This window comes from Grammomys surdaster, unplaced genomic scaffold (assembly GCF_004785775.1).
Source record: "Grammomys surdaster isolate TR1022 unplaced genomic scaffold, NIH_TR_1.0 126182, whole genome shotgun sequence".
NCBI lineage: Eukaryota > Metazoa > Chordata > Mammalia > Rodentia > Muridae > Grammomys > Grammomys surdaster.
This window is the reverse complement of record NW_021620988.1, coordinates 5,818,012-5,830,351: the sequence shown is the minus strand read 5'-3', so window position 1 is coordinate 5,830,351 and position 12,340 is coordinate 5,818,012. Positions and strand designations below refer to the sequence as shown.

Below are 12,340 nucleotides of genomic sequence, written 5' to 3'. Positions count from 1 at the left end.
TCAATTATAGGCAATTCACATTTTTAAAGAGAATTATTACAAAACAGCTCTTGATCTTATTTAAAATAGTCCTTTACTCTCTAGTCACTAGGATAAGTCCTCACAAACATTTTAACTTCTGTTTTTTTTTTATTACTTTTTTTCTTATTCATTTTATATCCTACCCCTTCCCAGTCACCCCCTCCCACAGTCCTCCCTCATCCCTCCTCCCCTTCTCCTCTGAGCAGGTGGGGATGGGGGGAGCCTCTGGGTATTCTACTCTGGCACATCAAGTCTCTGATCATCCTCTCCCACTGAGGCCAGACAAGGCAGCCCAGCTTGAAGAACATGTGCCACAGACAGGCAACTGCTTTTGGGATAGCCCCTGCTCCAGTTGTTCAGGACCTATATGAAGACAAGCTGCACACTTGCTATATATGAGCAGGGAGGCCTAGGTCCAGCCCCTGTATACTCTGGTTCGTGATTCTATCTCTGAAAGCCTCAAGGGCCCAGGTTAGTTGACTCTATTGGTGATTTTGTGGAGTTCCTATCCCTTTAGAGGCCGCAGAACTTTCTCCTGTTTTTTCAGTAAGCATCCCCAAACTTCATCCACTGGCTGTGAGTGTCTGCCTTTGTCTGAGTCAGCTGCTGGGTGGGGTCGCTCAGAGACAGACTCTCATTAACAGCGTCAGGGACTGGTGCTTGCACATGAGATGAGGCTCAAGTTGGGCCAGTTATTGGTTGGCTGGTCCCTCAGTATCTCCTCCATCCCACTCCATTGGGATTCCTGCCTGATTATAGGAGGTAGCCTCTTTAAGTTCCACAACTCCAATATAGTGAGTCATAGCTAAGGTCACCCCCATTGAATTTTGGGCACCTCCCTTATCCCAGGTCTCTGTCTTTTCCTAGAGATGCCTCCTACCTCCTCACCCCCATCAGTTGCCGATTCCCATTTATTCTCATGGTCATCTGGCCATCCCTCCTGTCCAACCTCACACCTGATCCTGAACACCCCCCTTCCTCTCTCTATCTCTTCTTCCACCCAGTTCCTTCCATCTGCCTCTTATGACTATTTTATAACCCCCTTCTAAGTGAGATTCAAGCATCCTTCTTGGGTCTTCCTTCTTGTTTAGCTTCTTTGAATCTGTTCTTTCTTCTAGCATGGGTATCCTGTATTTTGTGGCTAATGTCCACTTATGAATACATATCAGGCATGTCCTTTTGGGACTGGGTTACCTCATTCAGGATGATATTCTCAAGTTCCACCCATTTGCCTGCAAAATTCATGATGTTCTTGTTTTTAATAGCTGAATAGTATCCCATTGTGTAGATGTACCACATTTTCTTTATCCATTCTTCACTTGAAGAATATCTAGGTGTTTCCGGTTTCTGCATTATGAATAAAGCTGCTATGAACATACTTGAGCAGGTATCTTTGGTGGAGCATCTTTTGGGTATATGCCCAGAAGTGGTATAGCTGGGTCTAAATTAGGTAGAACTATTTCCAGTTTTCTGAGAAACTGCCAAATTGATTTCCAAAATAATTCTGTCTGGTTCTTTAATCAGAGTCTTTCACTGCTCAATATTTTAAAAGATGCATCCATGTGGAATAATTTTCATGTACCAACCTTTTTTTTTCCTTTTTCTTTTTTTGAGTGTTTAGCCCTGAGTGGCCCAGAATACTATGTACACCAGGACACAAACATCCACCTGCCTCAGCTTCCCAAGTTCTGGGATTAAAGGCATGTGTCACCATGCTACAATTTTATGAGGACTACACCCAGTCACATTCTGTTTAGAAATGAAAATTATTCTCTGAGATAGTCTTTAGCTTTGAATTGCCTGTATCCCTGCTGTCTCTTGAAATGGTTTTGCAAAGTTCTGTGGACTATTTCTAGTTTTATTTTGGTAAACTTCCACTCTCCTGGCTTCTGTTTGTTGATGTGTTGTTCTGACTTAAAAATAGTCTTGCTGTCAATAGGCAATTGTATTGAAATAGTCACTGCCAAGATAGGTTCTCATTACTGAGATCATATTTTATCATCTGATTGGTGATGTTAGAAGTAAGTGTTAGAAATAAGCAACCTGGAAGGCTGTAAAAGAAAATCTCTTTCCATTCTACAGGTAAATACACATACATGCGGCAGAATTCTAAACAACACTCAGGCACACACACATCTAACAACTATAGCTTGGATTATTTCAGCTATTAACCCTAATAAACGTAATAAACCTGTAAATAAAAAGCCTGAGTAATTTCTTTCCTTGAGGGTAATCTGAATATTTATTTTGGCTCTTGCTCTTTTTAAAAACCCAAGTAAGTGTGCAATTATATATAGAAATAATTACAAGTACTGAAAAGCAATGGATTAAAATACAATATTTTATTTTTCCTCACCTAAAAAACAAGCAACCCAGAATTAAGTTATACATAAGCTTCTTGAGTTTACCCTAATAAAATTTTGAATATTTGTACAATTTCTACAGAAACATACAGTGTATCAAAATCTGCATAAATCAAATTTATAAAATGTGTAGAAATGCATAGTGATATTATCAACTTACAAAGCAAGGATATGGGGATTATTTCCAAAGCAGCCTGAAATACAAAATAGTCATGGTGGCAGCTTCTGATGTTTTCATGTGTGGTAAGGTTTCTGATTTCAATATATAGAATCATGTTCATATAGTATCCTAACGAATTGTGCTAGAAACAATTTAATTTACCCATAAAATGACATGCACAGTTCATGTGCCACCTTTCTTAGCCTATGCATAGATACGAGGTTAAAATCTATTTAACATGGAAAGTGGTGTCATTTAAGTTTCCTTTCTTTAGTGGATTTATTTGTAATTATATAAGCATACAAATGCATTTCTTCTTTAAATATCCCTAGACATGAAAGTTTAAATAGTTGATCACAGGTCAGTAGCAAAATACAAATTGATAATTCAAGATTGTAAATAAAACTGTTCAGGAAGTTGAATTTTTATTGTCCAAATTTGATGAACTAAGCTTGGAAAAAAAAATTGTACGCGTTTCTTCCAAAAAAAAAAAAATTGGGCTTTCTTCTTCTTTTTTTTTCCCTAAGCTTTATTTAAAAATATTTCCTTCTGGCAGTAGTTTGTGAATTTCTGTCATTGATACCATGACTACATGATCAAAAATGTTTAACTGGCCCCAGCTTACCACATTGCTTTTCTTTCCCCCCCCCTTTTTTTTGGCACTCAATGTAGACATTTTAATTTGAGGGGAGGGGATAACAGAAGACTTCCTAGAAATTAAAGTTTACAACATTTGGTTCTCTTAAAGTAGGTATTGTCTTAATAAATGTCCAAATTAAATCTTCTTTTCCATGGAGAATATAAAAAAGAAAAAAATTTACACTTCCTAAAAAAAGAAATTAAGGAACCCTACAGAACTAACATCTAACTTCGCAGAATGTCGTCCACATTCGTTGATGATCTGTATTCTTAGATAATAAGATCTAAGAATAGAAAATTAGATACTAATTTTTATAAATTAAAAAAGAATGTGCATGGAATTTTCTTTGAATGAAGACAAATGAAGTGTAAGCTCATCTCGGCTTGTGCTGTGTGGCAGGCTCTCTAGGGTTTCCATCCCACAAGGGCTTGGTATTCTCACCTCAGGACCAACCTAAGGCGTTCACACTAGGGCTTTATTGGGTTCTTTCCCTGCCTCTCAACCCCCCTTTCAAGTTTCAAACTGAGAATTATGTCTAGTTTTCTGTAGTGATTGGCTCTGGGGAAAGCAGATATAAAATACAGACGGGCAAAAATCAACCCCTCTTTTTAGAAGGAAGACCCTTTTGCTAGCCTAGAAGTTGGTGTGAAGAGAGGACACTGAGACTATCAGCAGGCCCAGGAGGTAATGTCACAGAACCTTCAAGCCCCACGAAACAGCCTTGAGATGGTCCCCATTGTTGTCCCTGATCCAGCCATAATCCACATTCCACTTCATAGCCAAGAAATTCACGTGTGAGTAACAGACGGATTCCCCAGGTGACATTCATTGTTACCATCATGGAAATGTCACTATAGAAGCTCTCCAGAAATATAGAGAAATGAAAGAGGCACTAAATGTGTTGAAATTCACCTTTCAAACAGCAGCGTGACTGAAGGAAGACCGCCTTGGCCAACAACCCGTGGCAGTACTTCCAAAAGATGTAAAATTAAATACACGGCAGGTTGACCATCACCAAGTTGATGTGAAAGTCTGCTTACTCCAACCTTTTTTTTTTTCAAGTGTGTTAAAAAACAAGAACAACATCAACAACAACAACAAAACCAAACTGCCTTCCAGACCCCTGAGTGTATTCCCAAAGAAGACAACACATGCTTTAACTCGGTGGTTCAGGAAACCGAGTTAAAGGCACAAATTACCAACGTCGTCATAAAACAAAACGAAAACGATGTAAACATCTAGAGTTTAAGGTAAGAGCAGTTTTGTAAACAGTAACTGCAGATGATAATGTTATTGTAAAATCACAGTTTATCAACGCCCCTTTCCAACTGATCAGAGAGGTTCCAGGTTTGGAGCTGTACAAAATTAATAATAATGGTTGCAGCAGGTTCCAGGCGGTTTTCAGTCCTCCTTAAATGTACTTGTCAGTAGGTAGATTGTTGGTTTCTTCTGTTCTTGTCAAACACTGTGGATGTTATTCATCTCCCACTTCTGAGTCATTTTACTCGAGTCACAGCTGGAGATGAACACTTGATGCAGGACCTCCGAGCGATCTAAGCACTTTCCGGAAGTGATGTGCGTGAACCTGTGCAGGTTCTGGAAAACACAGTAAGTGAACGTAAGTTTTACATGTGGACTCTGCCACCTCCAGAAGAAAGATAGGGCATCAGGTGGAAGGATGGGGTTGCCATCCTACAGTCCAAAACTCTGACCCAGAATTGTTCCTGTCTGAAAGAACTACAGGGACAAAAATGGAGAAGAGACGGAGGGAAAGGCAGTTCAGTGGCAGGCCCAAGTTGAGATCCAGCTCAAGGGGAGGCTCCAAGGCTAGACACTGTTACTGATGCTAAGATGTACTTACAGACAGGAGTCTAGCATGGCTGCCTTCCAAGAGAGACCCAACAAGCAGCTGAAAGAGTGAGATGCAGATACTTAACACCCAACCAATAGACAGAAGCCGGAGGCCTCTGTGGTTGAATTAGGGAAAAGCTGGAAGAAGCTGAGGAGAGGGCGATCCCATAGGAGGACCAGGAGTCTCCATTAACCCGGACCCCCGAGATCTCTCAGACACTGGGCCACCAACCAGGCAGTATATACCAGCTGATATGAGGCCTCAACACATATACAGCAGAGGACTGTCTGGTCTGTCCTCAATGAGAGAAGATGCACCTAACCCTTGAGGGGGTGGGAGGTCTAGTAGGGTGGGGGTGGGAAGTGGGGACATTCTTTTGGAATGGGGGAGGAGGAATGGGATGAGGAACAGTTGGAGAGTGAACCAGGAAGAGGGATAACAACTGGACTGTAAAAAAGATATAGTAATAATAATGTGGACTTTGATATCCCTGCCACGAGGCGCCATTCCTCGGCTTTCATAGCAGGCAATTCAAGTACATCAGACAAGCACACTGTACAAGCCTTGAGTGTCAGTATTCCTAGCCCTTCCTGTTTGGTGATGCCATTTGAACTGTGTCAAACTTAACACACACTAACTGAAGTTCAGTGTCTTCCCCTCCAAACCTTTGACTCTCCAAACCTTAGTCTGGCTAAAGACAACCCCGGCTTTCTGGTCCTAAGGAAGCTCGGCGCCTCTCACTCACGGTACACCAGTTCTCTATGGCTAATACTTTCAGTGTTTCTGGCTTCTGCCTTCTCACTCCTGTCTCTGGCTCTAATACGTTCTTCATCATATGCTGTTGATTTCTCCAATTCAGCTCTTAGCTCTTCAAAGAAAGGGCTGTAGACTATCCAAGACTGGGTGTTTTGCAAAACTTATTTTCAAAATGCAAAGGAGTTAATTTGCGGCCTTTTGTGTTGAACTAACATCTGTACCACGGCAAGAAAAGCAGTGGGTGAGATCATGCTGATCCTTGCATCAATCAAGCAGCGATGGGTGGACGGCAAACTGCCAACAGTCAGTCCTACCAGCACTGCCATGCACTCGGCTGAGACAAGCCACTTTCATGTAAGGATGCCTATAACGATGGTGTTAAATTATGCTATTGATCTTTTTTGGGGGTGGGGAATAAGGTTCAAGACAGTGTTTCTCTCTGTAGCCCTTGGCTGTCCTAGAACTAGCTCTGTAGACCAGGCTGGCCTCAAACTCAGAGATTCTTCTGCCTCTGCCTCCTGGATGCTGGGGTTGAAGGCTTTGGCCCATCAGAGCTTATTAATCTTTAGTGACACCTGACCATCACGTATCCTTTAAAAATCACTCAGGTGAGATGGAAAGCCTGAATCAAGTGCTTCCACATGGCCGGACTCAGTGGTGCCTTGAGAAAGACACGCAGGAAGGACTAACACCTACTCTGTTCATCCATTGTCCACGGATTATTCAAACTTGGATACTGTGTGTCACTATAAGGAAAACAGCGACAACAGCAAACCCATGCAGCATCTGGAGCAGGGGCTGTCCCTGACTCTGTTGGCTGTCTGTGGGTCCTGTTCCCTAACTGGGCTGCCTTGTCTGGCCTCAGTGGGGGAGGATGTGCCCAGTCCTGCAGTGTCTTCAGGTGCCAGGGTGAGTTGGTACCCAAGGGGCAGGGAAAGACAGGAGGGGAGGAACTGTGAGGGGGGCACTGGGAGGAGAGAGGGGGCTTCGACTGGGATGTAAAGCGAATGAACAAATGGAAAATAAATAAATGCCCCAAATAAAGCAGGGTGGGGGTGTTGGGGGTGCACTCACGAAAACAAACCAAAAAATACTTGACAGTGTTGGTTTTCAAGCAAAAATCAGAATTTTAAAAAAACTTACCACTACTACGAAGACTTTACAAAATTTAAAGACTTTTCTCACAGAACCATTCTTAAATTTCTAATTCTCTTTTTTTTGTATACTGTACAATGGAATATACCAGCCTTTGGGAGATCTTTATCAGTTAGTGACTAGTATAATTTAGTATTAATTTAGCATAATTTGAAAATAAAAAGGTTACAAATTCTTCCAATGTAACTTCCAATCCCAGAACTATTTTTAGTAACAACCTACACGAGAGCTCTTTGGGAAGAGTGCTGGTGTCTTTTTACTGTTGTGGTTCAGAGCCAGGGTCTCAGTACTGTTGCACAGGCTGCCTTCAATGCACGGCCTCCTACCTGAGCCTCTCGAGGGTTGGGATTCAGGCTTGCACAACAGTACTGAGTGAGTTTCCATTACCCTCAAGGTTTAAGGGGGATGCAGAAGCCAGGAAGTCTTCAGACTCCATTCACACTGATCTTCTCAGTAACACGCATGTCATGTCACAATCCCTTTCCTAACGGTATCCATTTTTGCCTACGGCTACTGCATAGAATGCCAGCTCACATTAGGGACGACCTGAGGGCAGTCCACAGATTGTTCTGCGACTCTTCATGCTGGATTTCTGCTCATCTAGTTTTTCTCTATGAAAACTGATCAGAGACCTTGACCCGCATTCTTCTCTTGTTTTCTTTCTTTATAATATTTTGCTTATTTTAAAATTTATTTTATTCATTCCGTTTATTTACATCTCAAATGATATCCCACTTCCTGGTTACCCTCCACAAGGTCCCCACCCCACAACCTCTCTCTCTTCCTTCCCCTTTGCCTCTATAAGGGTACTCCCCCTTCCTGCCCCTCCCCTCCAGCATTCCCTTATGCTGGGGCATCAAACCTCCACGGGACTAAGGACCTCCCCTCCCACTGATGTCAGACAAGGCCCTCCTCTGCTGCCTATGTATCTGGAGTTATGGATCCCTCCCTGTACACTCCCTGGTTGGTGGTCTAGTCCCTGGGGCACTGAGTAGTCCAGCCAGCTGATGTCATTTTGCTTATTTTTAACTGCACTTTTTTTTTCTATACATTATAGACCAGCATGTTTTAGATTGCCACAACCTCATATTCTGTCACCGGGGCCCAGTTTTTAGTTTTTATTTATTTATTTTTTTAATTTTGGGGTTGGTTCTCAGGATTAAATTACTATGTGGTACCTCTGAGTTCTATCCCCAGCCAATATCCATTCTGCGGTTTCCCTGTGTAATATCTTAATTACCAGAGCAAAGCAACTGGTTCTCTCCTTCCATGTTTATGTGGGTCTCAGGGATCAAACTTGGGACATGAGGCTTTGAAACAAGTATTTTTACCTGCTGAGTTAGTTCTTAAGGTCTGAAAATTTTTTTAATAACAAGTTGGAAAAGATATTACCAAATCCTGACAGGTTAATAGTGTTTATTTTCACAAAAGAAAATGAAGAGGACCCAGTGGTAGAGACCTGTGAGAAGAGCAGCTTTTAAAGTAGAAAAGAGTGTAGCAGAGCAAAACCGCCCATCAAGAAGTCAGGCCAGCCTGGACTACATACTGAGACCCTGGGTCTCTGACTCTTAGGCCTTCTTGGGTCTCTTCCTTCTGTTTGCTTGTTTTGTCCAGTTCTGATGTTAGTTCTTGTTTTGTTTTATTTTATTTTATCTTATTTTGATTCCTTAGAAGCCTGGCTGTTTTCTAATGAGAGGCAGACAGGGAGTGGATTTGGACGGGAGGGGAGGTGGGAGGAACTGGGAGGGCAGACAGAGGGGAAACTGTAATCAGGGTATATTATGTGAGGGGAAAAAAAATCTAAGTGAGAAAATTCAATCAAAGGGAAAAAAATCATACATTAATCCAACCAATATGCTTGAATCTTGCCAGAAATCTTTAAATATGCACAGCCCTTACAGAAAAGCAGCTCCAAGAGCCAGCAGGGTCATGTGAATAAACCTGACCTTTAAAACAACCAACCAGGCACAGCAGAGAAGGATGAGGAAACAGGAAGGCAGAGCGGCCAATTCTTACTTGCCTGTCTCTACCGCCACCTGCTGGACAGCAAGAGTCAAGCGCTTTCTTTTTAATGGTCTAAATATATTCCTGATCCTTGAGTCCCGGACTTGTTTACATGTTAAACATTGGATTTAGATCTGAAAACAGCGGTGGTAGCGGCCTCCTAGAAGAACACTGGCATTCTTGACTCTCTGAGATTAGCACTAACTCTTCATGACTATCACGGTGGTCTCCCTGCGTGATGCCAGTGCTCCAGAGAACACAAGTGATTCACCTAGCAAGTCTGTGTAAATAACTAATGCAGACAGTCCAAGTCACGAACGTGAACATTTGGTCTTCAAATGTATCCATCTCAATTCTATTTGTTACTGACAACACGACAGCATACATTATCCCAGGAGCTGGACCACGGCATACCTTGAAGTACTGCCATTCCTTAAATTCATTTAGGTTACAGTGTGTGATCATGACTTTGGATCCATCGGGCCCCTTTGTCAAACACTGGTCGTACTGCATGAGCTGATTTGCTTCATTGATTCGAAAAAGCTATCGAACAAACAGATAAAATAGAGATGTCTTTCTTGCCAATACATGTTTTACAAAAAGAACGAAACTTAACTCCTATTATTAAGCTGAGTAACTTATTCCATAACTTTTGTGCATGTTGGAAACCATTAGTCTGCAGACAAGAACTATCCTCATTCTGACATTAGTAAAGACCTCTGTCGACACATTAATTACATTCTTAATTCTTTAAGCCTCTAATACACAGAATGGGTAATTAATACGTATTTATCATGAACCAACAGCAAGAAAATTAAAAACTAGGAGAAAGCCTAATAGTTTTTTACAACTGAAATTAGACATATGAAAATTCCTATGTAAGGAAGCAAGAGAATACGTGTAAAATAATATGTGTAAAATACCTAGTATCAGCAGTAAACCAATGTAGCTTACTAAGCCACATGTGTAAAACTTTAGAGTTAGGCTTACTCAGTCATTAGTATATGTTCCCATAAGGATATACTTTTATTACTTGTGTGCAGACATCTCTACATTTCCCTATTTAAGCGAAATGTTTTAGTGGTCAGCTTTATTGAACGTTTTTTACCAAGTCAAAATTAATAAATTAATAAATTAAAAACCAAACTCGGGGCTGGAGGGATGGCTCAGTGGTTAAGAGCTCTGACTGCTCTTCCAGAGGTCCTGAGTTCAATTCCCAGCAACCACATGGTGGCTCACAACCATCTGTAATGAGGTCTGGAGTCTTATTCTGGCATGCAGGCATATAAGCAGGCAGAACACTGTGTACATAATAGATAGATAGATAGATAGATAGATAGATAGATAGATCTTAAAAACAAAACAAACAATCCAAAACCCAAACCCAAACTAAACCCTGTCTGTCTGTGATCACTGAGTCTCAGCGTTGACCAACCCTGAAGGAAGGTGACTTACCTGGTTCCCGCCCATCCTGTGGCAAGGTCCTAGCTCCACAAAGCCTCCATTCGTCTTCCCCATGCTATCAATACAGTATGCAGTCTCAAGGCCTCGGATCTAAAGGATGAAGAGAACCAACACACAGCAAACACTATGGTTTGTAATAAACCAGAACCCGAGTGGAAGACTCTCAAGTTCATGTCACAGAGAAAGTCCGGGGCTGTTGTAGTGCCAGGCTGTAACTGGTATCACCAACCTGTAAGTAAGTTTCTGCATCATCATCACCTTTGAAGCCATGATCTGAAGGGAACATTGAAATGAGTTCATTTCACCCAAGGACACTAACCCACACTGTGCTAGAAAACAGCACAGAAAAAAATACAAGCTACCCTAAGAAATGCTTCATGACTGGAGTGTCCATGTGACAGAGGAGAGCTCTGTAAGTACATAGGGGTTTTGGGGTGGGGGCAGACACCAGCTCTGCACACAGTTCTGGACACAGAACAGACCCTGCTTTCTGAGTCCTCTCACTGGCTGGGCAGCTCCTCTGGGGGAAGGGCATCACACAGTGTCTCAGAACAAGGATAACGGCACACAGTGTGGCTTTCTTGTAACTACCATGGAGGGGTTAAATCGAGGCAAAAGCCAACAGTCATTCTCTCATGTTTGGAATGCAATTTTGTGTTAAAATAACCACATTTAGAGGGATTCTTATCTTCATCTCGATTATAGGTCACTGTACTATTTGGATATAGTGCTTGACTATGGATACTGAGGAGGAGGATATGGGCTTTTGAGTCCAGGAAGATGAGCAAGTCACAGTCCTCTGGACCATCACAATATAAGGACAAACAAGTGTATTGGTCCGAAGAGGAGATGAATGTGCAGATGACAAAGCTCCACTCTGCCGGGGGAAGCTCAGGTTTCTCAGGGGACATCTTGTAAATAGGGTTTTTCCCCTCCGAGAATGTTCAGCAGATGGAGTGGAAAGGATAACAGAAAGGAAGTAAGGGATAGAGGCCAGAATGTGGACAAATTCCTCTGAGATACAATTAGGACAGAGATGGTAAAAAGAGGGAAGCCCCTCATTCATTCATCCATCCATCCATTCCTGAATGCATGCACTTACTCGTCCATGAAATACTAAGTGGGTGGGTACCTACCATGTGGCAGGCATGCTATATCTGTATCTGTATGTCTTTATATCTATATATTTGCTCCTGTGGCCTGTGTTTCTCAAATGATAGAAAAGCAAGAACATTAAGGAAAGTGTTAGGGACTTGAGAGTGTTCTAGGGTAGATCTCATCAAGGACACAGGAGGAAAAACTTGAAAGACATGAAAGCTAGCTGTGCCTGCAGATGCCCAAAGGAAGGCATTCTGGGTAGAGGAACAGCAGAGGCAGGAAGTGTGAGGAGGAGGATTGGAGAAGGGTGAGGTGAGAGAGGAAGGGTAACCAGAATGGGCTCTGCCTTGACCTAAGCAACTGGGGTGGTGACCTCTCTTTCTTAAAGAGAGGTGACATGTCATGCCTTGCATTTCCAAAACCTCCCTGATTGCTTCTGGTGTTTGGCGCAGGCTGACAGTAAGCACAAGTTCGTTTTGGTGAGAGGCGATGGGGACTTAGTCAAGGTAAGGAATGGCTAGATTCCGAAAGTGACGCAAGTGTGAGAAAAAGAGACTCAGTGAAGACTCCCGAGGCTTTGGTATGAGCGACGAGCCAAGATAGGCTGGATGGGGAGAAAAGGCATTCAACTCGAGGAGGGTTGGGTTTGAAATGATATTCAAGTAAAACGTCAAGAACATGGCTGAATACATTTGCCTAGGTGGGGGGTGGGAGAGAGAGAGAGAGAGAGAGAGAGAGAGAGAGAGAGAGAGAGAGAGAGAGAGAGAGAGAGAGAGAGAGAGAGAGAGAGAGAGAGAGAGAGAGAGAGAGAGAGAGAGAGAGAGAGA

General features: G+C 42.3%; 1 protein-coding gene across 2 annotated transcripts in view; it reads right to left on the bottom strand.

The window, feature by feature from the left end:
• Positions 1 to 2,344: 2,344 nt before the first annotated feature.
• The window catches only part of Galnt7 (polypeptide N-acetylgalactosaminyltransferase 7), a 123,217-nt gene continuing 113,221 nt past the window's right edge, over positions 2,345 to 12,340 (bottom strand). For both annotated transcript variants that reach the window (XM_028757747.1, XM_028757748.1), the window contains exons 10-12: positions 10,407 to 10,505; positions 9,366 to 9,494; positions 2,345 to 4,780 (exon numbers count right to left, since the gene is read on the bottom strand). In XM_028757747.1, coding sequence (XP_028613580.1) covers positions 4,643 to 4,780; positions 9,366 to 9,494; positions 10,407 to 10,505 — 366 coding nt within the window. In that variant the 3' untranslated portion in view covers positions 2,345 to 4,642. The remainder of the gene's footprint in view (positions 4,781 to 9,365; positions 9,495 to 10,406; positions 10,506 to 12,340) is intronic.